This window comes from Cydia fagiglandana, chromosome Z, assembly GCF_963556715.1.
Source record: "Cydia fagiglandana chromosome Z, ilCydFagi1.1, whole genome shotgun sequence".
In the NCBI taxonomy this organism is placed as follows: Eukaryota; Metazoa; Arthropoda; class Insecta; order Lepidoptera; family Tortricidae; genus Cydia; species Cydia fagiglandana.
This window is the reverse complement of record NC_085959.1, coordinates 25,909,258-25,923,335: the sequence shown is the minus strand read 5'-3', so window position 1 is coordinate 25,923,335 and position 14,078 is coordinate 25,909,258. Positions and strand designations below refer to the sequence as shown.

Sequence of the window (14,078 nt, the reverse complement as noted above, 5' to 3'; positions counted from 1 at the left end):
CCATACATTTACTAAGGCGTACTTGATCACCAAGAAGAGTTTTACAATCTTCTGTCTGCATTCTCCTTCTTAATGTTTTGGAATTGCGGAAATAGATCTCCTATGCTTACGTTTTCCAGCATTTGATTTGCAATGTCTTGTATTAGAGGACTTATGAAGTCTCTAATTTCATCCTGTAATAAACAAATTAGTCAATATTAGAATCCTTAACCTTAAGGTGGTTCGCTTTTCATACAAAATTCAATCAAAGCTCATTAAGTAACTACACACTATTAGTACACAAATATTTGCGCATTTATCTTCTTTCGAATATTCGTTTGCGCGAAATTAACAGGAAAACAATGTTTCATACAGAAATCATGCAAAAATCATAGTTAACTTTTCATCAATTTTACGTATGTGTGTGTCACAAATGTCGTGTACAGATACATTTGCGACGTTGCCATACCATTTCCGACGTTGCCGGGCTGACCGCGGCTCGAATTTGGAGTGCCGTCATGTTTAGTGCAATTTTGTTGACACTGATATTTGACAGGTAGTTAATTGACCTAAGCGAGAAGTTCGTCAGCTTAGCTAAGAACTATCATGGCTTGTTATGCAAACAGTCGCTTTTTTGCTTGCAAACGGAAGATTCCCGGTTCGATCCCCAGTCATTGTATGCTTTTTGTATTTTTGTTACACCTAAATTTCGTATTGTTTTTTATTTTTATTTAATTTTTCTTATTATCATAAATCGATTATTAAGTATGGGCTACACGTATTCTTTTATTTTTACAAAGATAATTAGAAATTATACTCTACCTAATCTCTCTGATTTTTACAATCAGGACATCCTCACTGCAATAAAAACCGGGCAAGTGCGAGTCGGACTCGCGCACGAAGGGTTCCGTGCCATAATGCAAAAAAAAAACAAAGAAAAGCAATAAAAAACGGTCACCCATCCAAGTACTGACCACTCCCGACGTTGCTTAACTTTGGTCAAAAATCACGTTTGTTGTATGGGAGCCCCATTCAAATCTTTATTTTATTCTGTTTTTAGTATTTGTTGTTATAGCGGCAACAGAAATACATCATCTGTGAAAATTTCAAATGTCTAGCTATTACGGTTCGTGAGATACAGCCTGGTCACAGACGGACGGACGGACGGACGGACAGCGAAGTCTTAGTAATAGGGTCCCGTTTTACCCTTTGGGTACGGAACCCTAAAAAGAAGTGTATAAAATTTCCTGTGGTTAAAAATAATGGATTTTGTCTATGAATGAAAAACACAATTACAGTGCCAGCCACTTGAATAGCCTCACTCACCAAAATTAATATTTCTCATAGTAATATAAAAAGGAGATATACATTAAACATTAAATATGAAATAAAACAAGAAGCCTTGTAATAGTAAATAAAATATTTATTGTTATCTAATCAAAGTTTTAAGAAATAACGTCAAACAAATAATTGGCCCTTCCACTTGAATAGCCTCACATGCTAAAGGATACTTTTTAGTTATTAAAACTCTTTCGTTTATTATTTTGTATACCTTCCATTAGACCTTATTAATTCGAAAATGTGATTAGGTAGTGATTCATATAAAGAATGTATGTAATTAACGTCCACAGAATCCCAAAAAGTGTAAATATCTTGAATCAGTTCTTCTTTATTACTAAACTGTCTTCCGTTGTAATAAACTTGCCGAGACAGCCAACCCCAGGCATTCTCCATGATGTTCAGATCAGGAGACAAGGATGGCCAATCTAGAACTTCAATCTGGTTTTCTTCAAACGACTTTGTAACTATGGCTGACGTGTGTATGGGAGCATTATCATGCTGAAAAAAATTTTTTTTTCTACTTATTACTTTTCTGATCTTACTTTTTGTTTCTTTTAATAAATTTAAATACTTTTCAGCATTTAGTCTTCCATCTACCATAATTAAATCAACAGTACCATAGTAAGAAATTGCTCCCCAAACCATCACCGATCCGAGAGTTGAGTGATGACGTGATAGTACTTTCGGATCTTTCCTTAGGTCATGAAAATAATATTTAAATCCATCTGGACCATCTAGATTAAACTTTTTCTCATCACTAAAAATCACATTTCGCCACTCGGTTTTCCAGCATATGTATTTTTTGGCAAAAGACAGTCGATCCGCCACATGTTGTTCGCGCAAAGGAGGTTTACTCATGATTTTTTTCGTTTGAGGTGGGATGATGTTCTAATAATTCGTGGAACTGTAGAGAGAGATATTCTAGTATTTATTTCACTAGCTATCTGCCTGGCGGTCTTGGTGGAATTTGAAGCAGAGCGTAAAATAAGTCGACGTTCACGATCCATAGTGGCAAATTTTATGCGTCCTTTATACTGGTGGCCGTAATTTTCCTTATTTTTAACATAATTATTAATTACTTTAGGGCTGCGACCTATTTTTTTAGCTATCTCACGATGGGATAATTTATAAGTTAAATAAAAATTAACCTTTTCAATTTCTAAACTTGTAAGTTTTTGCCACGTCCTATAGTCACAAAAACATTGTGTTTATCGCGTTACTGCAGGTACTTAATAGAATGCCTTCTGTATTATCTAATCATAATAAAATAAATTTGAAAGCGAAACATAAATGCACGGTTTGGACAATTATGTTACACTGAGGCTATTCATGTGGACGACCCGTATTAGCTCTTGCGTCCACGACGTTTCGCGCGCAGACAAGTTCGGACTTGTGAATGTGTCGCTCGATAAACGTCAGGGCGTACAATTCAAATTTAAGATATATTGATAAAAATTATCACGTATAATTATAATACTCACAATATATAGGTGAGGCTATTTAAGTGGTTGGCACTGTATTACTATAGTTTGTTTTTTTTAGCATTAGAAATAAGGTAAACAATCTAATCGACGTGTCTTTTAATTGAAAAACACATTTTAAAAATAAGTTACGGCAAATATGTAACAATTATAAATCTAATACGATCATTTATATTCTTCTGCTTTCATAAGTAATCGTTTTTGATTTTTAAAAAACCTGATAACACTGAGTATGTGGGGGAAGCGCTGCTGGCCTAGCGGAAAGCAATTCGGAGGTCGCGGGTTCTAACCCCGGCTCGTACCAATGATTTTTCGAACTTTTGTACGAAATAGCATTTGATACCTATTTATACACCGATGCCTATTTTTCGGTGAAAGAAAACAATGTGAGGAAACCGGACTAATCCAAATAAGTTTACTCTCTGGGTTGGAAGGTCAGGGCAGTCGCTTTCGTAAAAACTAGTGCGCATGCCAATTCTGGGATTAGTTGCCAAGCGGAGATTGAATATCTGGGAGACCGACCAAAGCTTACAAAACATAAAAACTCAAAAATGCGCGTTTTCTCATAGACCTAGCTAAGAGATCAAACCCCTTATAGCAAATTTCATCGAAATCGTTAGAGCCGTTTCTGATACCATCCAAATATATAAATAATTATATATCTAATAATTGCTCGTTTAAAGGTAAGATAACACAAAGGAGAAACAAAAAGAAATTACCTACTCGCACCAGTCTTGAACCCCAATCCTCTTGCACGTATTTCCACGAACATACCGTTACGCTATTGCAACATACTTACGTTGTGTGAAATTGTCTACTACAAGGATCACGGAAACACTGTTTGCATGTGTGAGTAATAGTAGGAAAAAGCGTGACAGCAACACTCCGTCGAATTAAAAAGGTGGTTTTTGCACAATGAAGTATTCAATGTTTATTTTAATAGTTCAATATTTACTTAAAGAGTGCGCGAAACATACTTTTAAGTATACAAATACCAAGACCATTTCACAAAAAAATAAAATCTGAAATTTTGCAAAAGTGGTGCCATCTAGCGAGAGTTAAGTTTTGAGTAACCTAGGCGAACCACCTTAAAACTCCCGTGAGACTCGAACACATTAAATAATTTTCAACGGTTACTCATGTATTAGGTATTAAGTCAAAAAACTCTTGACGAGTTTCGATCTAATTTTCGAGGATCTTCTTCACGGAGCACCGACTGATGCGCCTTTATTGGTCGAGCGCATGACATGTGTATTCGACAAGTCCACAGTCTAGCGTTTTTTCGACTTTGTAATACTTGCGTAACCCGTTGAAACTAGTTTTAATATTTGAATCGGGTTGTTAACTCAAAATATGGAGCCATCCGGCAGAAAACATAAATCTTGGTGTACCTACAGATGCTCCACGCACAAAAAAATGCGAATGGAAATAAGTCCGAAGCTTTTGTTTCTTCTAACCCTCTCAGTTTTGTGTCCCTATTTGTAGTTTAATAATGAATGCCTCGTTTACTTACTTTGTAGAAGACAATAATTTCCGGAACCAAGTTGGCGAGAAAAGCGTTAGCGAAGTTGTTAGCGCCTTCGTGGTGGAATAGTCCAGTCAGTTGAGGCTGAAACCAATTGATACCATTTATTTCAATTAAGTAATAGTAATCATTTACGAGGGCAGGTCCAAAAGTTGTTAGCTGCTGAAGACTCAACTCATGTGCGACGTAAATATTTAGGTACCTACCTATCGGACTAAAAATTTACCCTGGATTCATTATTCGGTCCCTTCTGCTATATTCCATATACAATCGATATGCCTGTATACATAACGGCGTCGGATTCTTACAATTTGCCTGCGACATATATATATATGTATATGTCGCAGGCGAATTGTAAGAATCCGCCTTTTACAAACGGCTTCACGTTTGTAAAATGACAACGCCGTTTGAAAAATGTCGATTAACAGTCCGGCATTATGTAAAGTACGATTACGACATTAACAGCGCAGTTTGTTATTTGCCGCTGCAATCGCGGCATTTTGGTCGAATTAGTTCTTTAATTTACCACGCGTGGTGCTGCACATCAAAATTATGAAAAACACCGCACTGTTTCTTTCCATAAAAACATTTCCTTCACAACTTAACTAGACGGACCCCCGCAAGCGGGGCTCCTATTTTGTTTTAATCTCTCCGAAATTTCAACTTTTAATGTAATGACTTATTGACGACACCTATTAAGTCTTTTTTATTCAATCAAAACATTTTAGACGTAGAATGACGATCCAAATTCGCAATAAGCAACATCTAAAAAAAATTACCTTTTTTAAACAAATACTATCTATAAAATGAATTTGATAGCACACACGTCACATTCAAATATAAAAAAAGCGTTTTATTAAATTTGATTTTACACCGCCTCAAAAAGTACTGAAAGATCCCTCACAATGGTAAATATAAATATTATTCAAATCGCACGAATAGAGCCGGAGCAGCTAACAACTTTCGGACTAGCCCTCGTAAATTATTACGATAAAGGAGTTACATCTTGTTTGATTCATTTAGGTTGTGTTAAGAATTTTAAGTATTTTGAGTTACGTTACGGTTTTTTTTAATAAAATATCGTTTTTATGGTTCCGTACCACATAAGTACCTAGTAAAAAGAAAATGAACCTATACTGCATGAAATAAATGTTATACGATTAGGTAAATATTGTGTGCCGCAAACATCCACTAATTTTACGCTTTACGAACATTGTCTATCAAAGTTTATAACTTTATCAATATAATCGTCACATTTTATGGACGGACACCTATTTCACAGTTTAGCAAACAATTTTATTATTTTTACAGTTCCGTATTTCCCTAACGAAAAAAGTAGTGTGTAGGATATTTGTCTGTCTGTGCAGTGCATCTGCCATATGTAATTTGCTCTGAAACTACTGCGACAACCGGTCGAGGTGATGTATCTTTAAATCGGTTGTCACTTAAATTTGAAAATCGAGCGTTTTTGTTTTTACGTATAATATCTGGGAGACCGAGCTTTGGTCGGAAAACATACTTACAACAACTCAAAAATGTGCGTTTTTCCGAGATAACACCTAGCTAGATCGATTTATCGCCCCCAAAACCCCCACAATATAGCAAATTTCATTGAAATCGTTAGAGCCGTTACCTCAAACTTGCTTAAGCCAAAGTCAACGACCATATCTGTTATCGTCGTGCTCAAAACTGCAATCGTAAAGGAACCCGAAACTTTCGGTTCAATCACCTCGACTCTGAAAGTTAAAATATAATGAAAGGAATCGTTATAGTTAATGTTTAATTACGTACATCTTACATCAGACAACTTACTTGCCGTCTCCTTTACCAAATATTTCATAATCCATCGCTGTAATATAAAGATCGTACTCATCTGAAAATTACCATTTGCAATTGATTATGCTTACAATAATAAGGTAACCGAAAAATAATACGCGTATAAAAATGATAAAAACTGTGCAAAACATAATAGGAGTCAGTCCAAGAAAAGTCTGCAGCGGATTTGATAGGCCAAGCAGTGCACGTGTTATTTTAAACGTCAAACTTCTATGAAATTATGACGTATAAATAACGCTTAAACTGCGTGGCCTATCAAATCCGCTGCAGACTTTTCTTCGTCCGACTTTAACAGTGCTACAATTTTAGGGCGTCTTATCAATGCACAATGCATTGGTAGTAGAGAGGATATAGCCTTTGGGGTCAAAATAATTCCCACAAAGACGGGGTTTGATGTTTTTAGTTCTTTGTGTGTATCTTTATGACATACTAAAAATATATCAAAATGTATGCATGCAAAACGCATTTATTGACATTTGAAATTTGAAAAATCAAAAAAAATATTAAAAATCGTGTGTGGTATCAAATGACAGGAAATTACACGCTAAAAAAGATTGTGAGGTTGATTTTACAAATTAAAAATAAAAAACAAAGTGGTGGCTTAAAAACTGAATTTTTTTTCAATGTTGAAAATTATTTTCTACACTGAAAACTAAACTAAACTATTATAGTTTTACACATCAAAATACATTGTGTAAAGGAAAAGAATATTTAATCCATGAATACTTATTTTAAATTATATTAATATACCTAATATGAAAAATATAGGCTCTATATTAATTTTAAAAGTTTTATCAATAAACTGAACGCACTTCAAAGGAGGTGCTTGGCAGAATATAAAAAACAAAAAACGATTGTAGACTGGTCATATTTTTGTAAAAATCGATTTCGACTGGCAAATCATATTACTTTTTGGAAACCGGGTTTTTTACCCTAATTAGACCCCGCTGAATCCGAATTTGCTCGATCGAATTCTTGGCCGGAAGTGAGATATTTGATATTAGTATGTCGTAAATAACTCTTAAACGGTGGCGCATAGCAAAAATCTTCTTATACATGAGTAATCTGCATAAAATTGCCCAGAAGAAAGATTCAGTACAATTTTTCGCTAGGATCAATATTCAAAGAGATATTAACGCGGGAAAGTTAATTATAATCACTTCTAAGATCCCTCTTTTAGTTTTTCGTAAATAACTCGTAAACGGTGGCGAATATAAAAAAAATGTAGTTAAATGTTAATAATCTACACAAAATCCTCTATAAAAAAGATTCAGTACACTTTTCGCAGGGATAATTACTTAAAAAGATAATAAAGAGGGAAAGTTAATTATAATAAATTCAAAGGTTCCTTATTTATACTTTTTCGTCAATAATTTGAAAAGTATGACTCATAGCAAAAAAAAGCTTCTACATGAATATTAAATATAAAATTTCCTACAAGAAACATTCAGAACACTTTTCGCTAGGATCAATATTTAAAAAAATAAAGCAGCGGGTAAGTTAATTATAATAAATTTTAAAGTCCATTTTTAGTTTTTCGTAAATAACTTGTAAACTGTGGCCCATAGCAAAAAAATAGGTCATACTTTACAAATTATTTACGAAAAACTAAAATAAAGTGACCTGTGAATTGATTGTTATGAACTTTCTTCCTTTAATATCGTTTCAAATATTGATCCTAGCGAAAAGTGTTCTACATGTTTCTTGTAGGAAATTTTACGTTTTTATTTATGTATAAGTTTTTTTTTTGCTATGAGTCATACTTTTCAAATTATTAACGAAAAAATAAAAACAAGGAACCTTAGAATTTATTATAATTAACTTTCCCTCTTTATTCTCTTTTTAAGTAATTATCCCTGCAAAAAGAGTACTGAATCTTTTTATAGAGGATTTTGTGTAGATTATTAACATTTAACAACATTTTTTTTATATTGGCCACCGTTTACGAGTTATTCACGAAAAACTAAAAAAGGGACCTTAGAAGTGATTATAATTAACTTTCCCGCGTTAATATCTCTTTGAATATTGATCCTAGCGAAAAATTGTACTGAATCTTTCTTCTGGGCAATTTTATGCAGATTACTCATGTATAAGAACATTTTTGCTATTCGCTACCGTTTAAGAGTTATTTACGACATACTAGAAAAAGGGACCTTTAATATCAAATATCTCACTTCCGGCCAAGAATTCGATCGAGCAAATTCGGATTCAGCGGGGTCTAATTAGGGTAAAAAAACCCGGTTTCCAAAAAGTAATATGATTTGCCAGTCGAAATCGATTTTTACAAAAATATGACCAGTCTACAATCGTTTTTTGTTTTTAATATTCTGCCAAGCACCTCCTTTGAAGTTCAGTTTATTGATAAAACTTTTAAAATTAACATAGAGCCTATATTTTTCAAATATAATTTAAAATAAGTATTCATGAATTAAATATTCTTTTCTTTTACACAATGTATTTTGATCTGTAAAACTATAATAGTTTAGTTTATTTTTCAGTGTAGAAATAAGTTTAACATTGAAAAAAAAAATCAGTTTTTAAGCCACCACTTTGTTTTTTTTTTTCATTTTGTAATATCAACCTCACAATCTTTTTTAGCGTGTAATTTCCTGTCATTTGATACCACACACGATTTTTAATATTTTTTATGATTTTTCAAATTTCAAATGTCAATAAATGCGTTTTGCATGCATATATTTTGATATATTTTTAGTATGTCATAAAGATACACATAAAGAACTAAAAAAATCAAACCCCGTCTTTGTGGGAATTATTTTGACCCTCACCTACAAGTTTTCATACAACTCCTCTAGTATGGTGGGGCAAATTGGATATTACATCTTTTTTTGCAAAATCTATTTATAAAAATCTATATTTTTATCTACACATACCCTCTATAATTCGTTCTAATACCACAGATCTGTCATTTTCGCTAACGCTTAAATACAGCTGAAGCGTGCGAAAGGGAAGCCATCACGTATTATGAACATCCCATGAGTGCTAAAGAAGCAGATTACAAATGAGAAAACGTGACCATTTTTGAGTTTCACAACGGCCGCGGATAGCAAAAACCGTATCATCGTAACTTTTAAATTGAAAAATCGGGAAGAATATTATTAATGAAGTAACGCAGTGAAGATAGTGTTTTGTAGAGTGATTATGATATTCCGTGTTGCGGACTATACTTTTCAAGACCTGCTACATACCTTTTTACACACCTTACTTATATGTTAGAATATATTTGACGTTGTCATGGTAGCGATAGTAAATAAACATGTCAAAAAATAGTGTCTTGTTATTGAGAATGATAAAAATATATTATAAATAAATAGAATACGCTAAAAGCAAGTATTGTGGTAACACAATACTCGCGCGTCGGTAACATCCCGAGTGAAATTTTCTTAACGATATATTTGAAAAAAAAACTGCATAAAAAATGTAAGAAGCCGGTTTATAAACAGTAAATTATAAATTTTAATCCGTTGTGTGCTAATATTTTATCATATTTTTCAATAATGATTTTTATTTAAAAAAAATAATTAAGAATATTTAGTGTAAAAACAAACTGTTACCTACCCTACTTTACGCTAGCTAGGCTTGCCAAAATGTTCATATGACTGTATCGATAACTCGGTATATTAATAGCTATGTAATTATTTCTTCACAAGACATCATTAAGACATAACCACCTTTATAACCGACTTAAAATAATAACGATTGTTATAAGTTTTTTAAGGTGCAAATATTTAACGATAGGTAAATTAAACTTCACCAAGAGATGTTTGCAACGATTTTGATAGCACACGCAGAGCAAGTGTTATTTTTTATACGTCAAAAAGTCATAATGTCATAGAATAATGACGTTTAAAATAACACTTTACATCTTTACAACAACAATATTTTGCAGGCCATATGGCCCTTTAAATTTTCGACATAGTTACATAGTGTGCTAATTATCGCACTAGTGCGGTAAAGTAGCACCATATTTATTGTAGAATAACTAACGATATATATATATATTACTACTTTGATGCTGACTGTACCCTAAATATTAGTCTCCAACGTATTATTCAACCGATTAACTATTTTTTATACAAGGCTGTTTACAGTTAACACCAAATATTTGCTATGAAATAGGCCCCAGGAGTAATGCCCTCGTTTTCGTCCCACAACATAAATTACACGATTAGTGAAAATAGTGAATTACCAATGTCGGCGATTATAATCGGAATGTGTCCTTCAAACTGCACTGAATATCGCAATGGAATTAGACCGCTTATTGAAATTCTTAAATGATCCACGACAAAAGTACTAAGGTAATGCAGTACAAAATCCTTAACCGTTAAGTGTGCCCTGAAAAGAAATGTAGAGTTTAGAATGTATAATGCAATACAATATATTTTAATGGATTAGTGAGGGCAGTTACCTATACGATACTGATCTTAGGAGGCCTTCCGTAACTTCTAAACAAATTACGATAATTCACGGATTTTGGAAACAGGATTGATGGATGGCATTAGAAAGTTTAGAAACGCCAGAAATGAAAGAAATCTGATTCATATCCCGAATTTAATAAAACCAGTCAAGTGCAAGTCATACTCGCGAACGAAAGGTTCCGTACCATTACGCAAAAACGGCAAATAAACACGTTTGTTGTATCAGAGCCCCACTTAAATATTTATTTTATTCTGTTTTTAAAATTTGTTGTTATAGTGGCAACAGAAATACATTATCTGTGAAAATTTCAACTGCCTAGCTATCACGTTGCATGAGGTACAGCAAGGTGACAGACAGACGGACAGATGGACAAACGGACAGACAGACGTACAGCAAAGTCTTAGAAATAGAGTCCCGTATTTTACCCTTTGGGTACTTACCTACGGAACCCTAAAACAGGAGAACCTACGTCATCGTACAGGTACACATTAACACTTTGAAGACCAGTACGGATATGATGGTCGTATTTGTCTACGTGACAGCGTGATAAAACGGTGTCCGTCTCTTTCAATCCCGCAGAGTTAAAAAGTGACAGTTGTTTTATCACGTGGATAAATGTGGATAAAGCTATCCATAATAGGCTTGCAGTTTGTTGGTGACTATGTTTATTATACAAGTAGGTATACTTACCCTGGCAAGTCAATTAAATTTTCATCTATGTGTAAATTTTCTACTTGCAGTGGGTCTAATATCGGAATGTCACTAGAGCCGGTTAACATTGTCTCCCTAAATGTTTCCAGTAATTCTAGAACCTGCTGCTCGAGCAAGCTGTTCCTTATACCTGTAAAGACACGCATATGAGTATACAAGAGGTACATGTGGGGAGGCTAGTGGCTTCTGTGAACATTAAAATTCGAAAATTGTAATCCAGGCGACCACATCTTATAGATTCGTTTATGACCATACAAACATCAGCATTTAGCATTTTAATAACAATACGTAATCTAATGCTCGCATTTTTTAATTAAAATTGAAACAAAAATAATCATATACCGTATCATTAGATAATAATTATAGGCAAACAGTACTATCGGTAAATCTATAGATATCTAAAGTAAACTAAGAATTCGTCATATCGGTAAGTATACATATAATTGGGTGATTCTAAGCATGGAAAAGGAAACTTACGAGCTTACTACCATAAACAGTTATTTGTTTTACAAGGGGGCAAAGTTGTTGTTTAGCCGCTCGTGCTAATATTGATACTTGAGCAAGCGAAAGATTCCAAAATTGGACCACGAGCGTAGCGAGTGTTTCGAAAAATGTAATTTTGAGCGTTGCGAGGGTTTCAAAGCACGAGGGTTAAACAAAATTTGCCCCCGAGTGAAACACAAATTTTTTCACCACACCAACCCGAAACAAATATTAAATGTAAAATATCAAACAAAATCAAACCAAATCAAACCCAAATGAATGTTATCAAATATTTATCATCCAAAATCATCATTTAAAAGTCAATTCTACCAGCAAACATAAGAAAACAACTCAAAATTTGCATTTGATTACTTTGCCTCACATGTGAATAAAACGCAACTTTGCTATCAGTTTTTAAAGTGCAAAGTAAAGCTTTCTCAGTTGGTGTGGTGAAAACAATTTTATCACCACACCAGTTCGGTTTCAATTTGCACTTAAAAAAATAATAACAAAGTTGCATTTTATTCACATAGTGACACTGCCGATGGTCCCGGGTTCATATCCTGGTAAGGGCATTTATTTGTGTGATGAGCACGAACCCTGAGTCATGGATGTTTTCCGTGTATTTAAAAATATTTGATTTTGTTTCAAGTGTGGAGAATTTTTTTTTACCACATCGGCACGGAAAGGCTTACTTTGCACTTCAAAAACTGATAGCAATGTTGCATTTTATTCACATGTGAGGCAAAGTAATCAAATGCAAATTTAGAGTTGTTTTCTTGTTTGCTGGTAGAATTGACTTTTAAATGATGATTTTGGATGATAAATATTTAATAACATTCATTTGGATTTGATTTGGCTTGTTTTTGTTTGATATTTTACATTTAATATTTGCTTCGGGTTGGTTTCGTGAAAATTTTTGTATTTCTCTCGGGGCAACTTTTTTTAACCCTCGTGTTTTGACACCCTCGCGACGCTCAAGATTCCATTTTTCGAACTACTCGCACGTGAAAATAAATGTTAGATTTATTATTTCATAAACGGTAATTTTATTATTTTATTACAGTTTATTATCGCAAATAATGAATCCGAAGCACTTTTATTTCTTACCACACCGACTTTCTTTGAGAGGTGAGTCATCGTACTGAATATATGGGAGGGTTTGAAGTAAACGTTTGGTATATTTCTGCTTTTATTACGGAATGCCTGGCTACACTTGACGATTAGGTACACCCTGTATTTATTATTGTTGCGTCAATAGAAATACAAGTTATGTAAGTACTTATTCGCTACGTGCGATGTGCATGATGGGGGTTTAGTAGCGCATGCAGTGCCAGAAATGTGCTTTGTTTCTATGGCATTTCATTTATTTTAAATTGGGTTATAATTTGTTACTTGTTTAAAAAGGGTTTTTAAAACGTCCTAGAAGATAGGACTTTAAAAAAACGCGGATATTACTATTTTTCTTAATATATATAAATAAATAAATATATATTTCTATAAACATATGTACCTACGAGAATTGCTCATTTAATATTAAAAAAATATTTAATTTAAATTTTTGTTGTAGGTACTTTTTTTGTTCGAAATAGGTTTTATAATTGTAATTATTATACTTCCAAAATTTTATGTAGGTACATGACCATTACTTCAAAACGGTTCAATTAACCAAACCAAATTGCGGCCGCGTAAATATGTGTCCATACTTACTTAGAATCAAGATTACTTACCCGCAAAATCTTCCACCAAGGATGTAGTTGAAACGCCTATTAATGTCGTCAACAAAATTAAACTCATATATTTCATCTAAAAAAGTCCAAAATATAAAGCACATTGTAGGAAATAAAAAAGTGATATAAACAAACCGTCACAGTTTTGTAGCATTAATAATATTAATTTCACCTTTAAATTACAAATTATAATGATCAATCAATCACAGGTGTCGCCGCAAAGGTAGTGGACATGTATTTGATAAATCCGAGTGCTCGATTAGTAATCGAGAACTCTTGTGGGAAGATTAATCCAATGCGATAACAAAGCATTGTACGCTTTGTTTTGTATTATATATTTCAATATTCTTTTCATTCGTGTTTTATCTTTAGGGTAAATTTTCAAATAGGCATTTTTTGCTGTAGTGATTATATTATCTTTGGTCCCACGGCTAAAACTCGAAGTCAATAGGACTAAAAGACTAGGTATGTAGGTGTATATTTTCAATCAATGTATTATAAGATATAGTTATAAGATTGCTATGCCCTAACAGGGTTCATGTAGGATCCAGAAAT

General features: G+C 33.4%; 1 protein-coding gene across 1 annotated transcript; it reads right to left on the bottom strand.

The window, feature by feature from the left end:
• Nucleotides 1-31: 31 nt before the first annotated feature.
• On the bottom strand, nt 32-13,760 carry LOC134678815 (uncharacterized). Its single transcript, XM_063537519.1, has 8 exons — nt 13,696-13,760; nt 13,524-13,599; nt 11,290-11,440; nt 10,370-10,515; nt 6,139-6,199; nt 5,960-6,062; nt 4,315-4,410; nt 32-173 (listed from the first exon to the last, which is right to left on the bottom strand). The coding sequence occupies exons 2-8, from the start codon at nt 13,597-13,599 to the stop codon at nt 42-44; spliced, it is 765 nt and encodes a 254-aa protein (XP_063393589.1). The 5' UTR covers nt 13,696-13,760; the 3' UTR covers nt 32-41.
• Between the last annotated feature and the right edge of the window lie 318 nt (nt 13,761-14,078).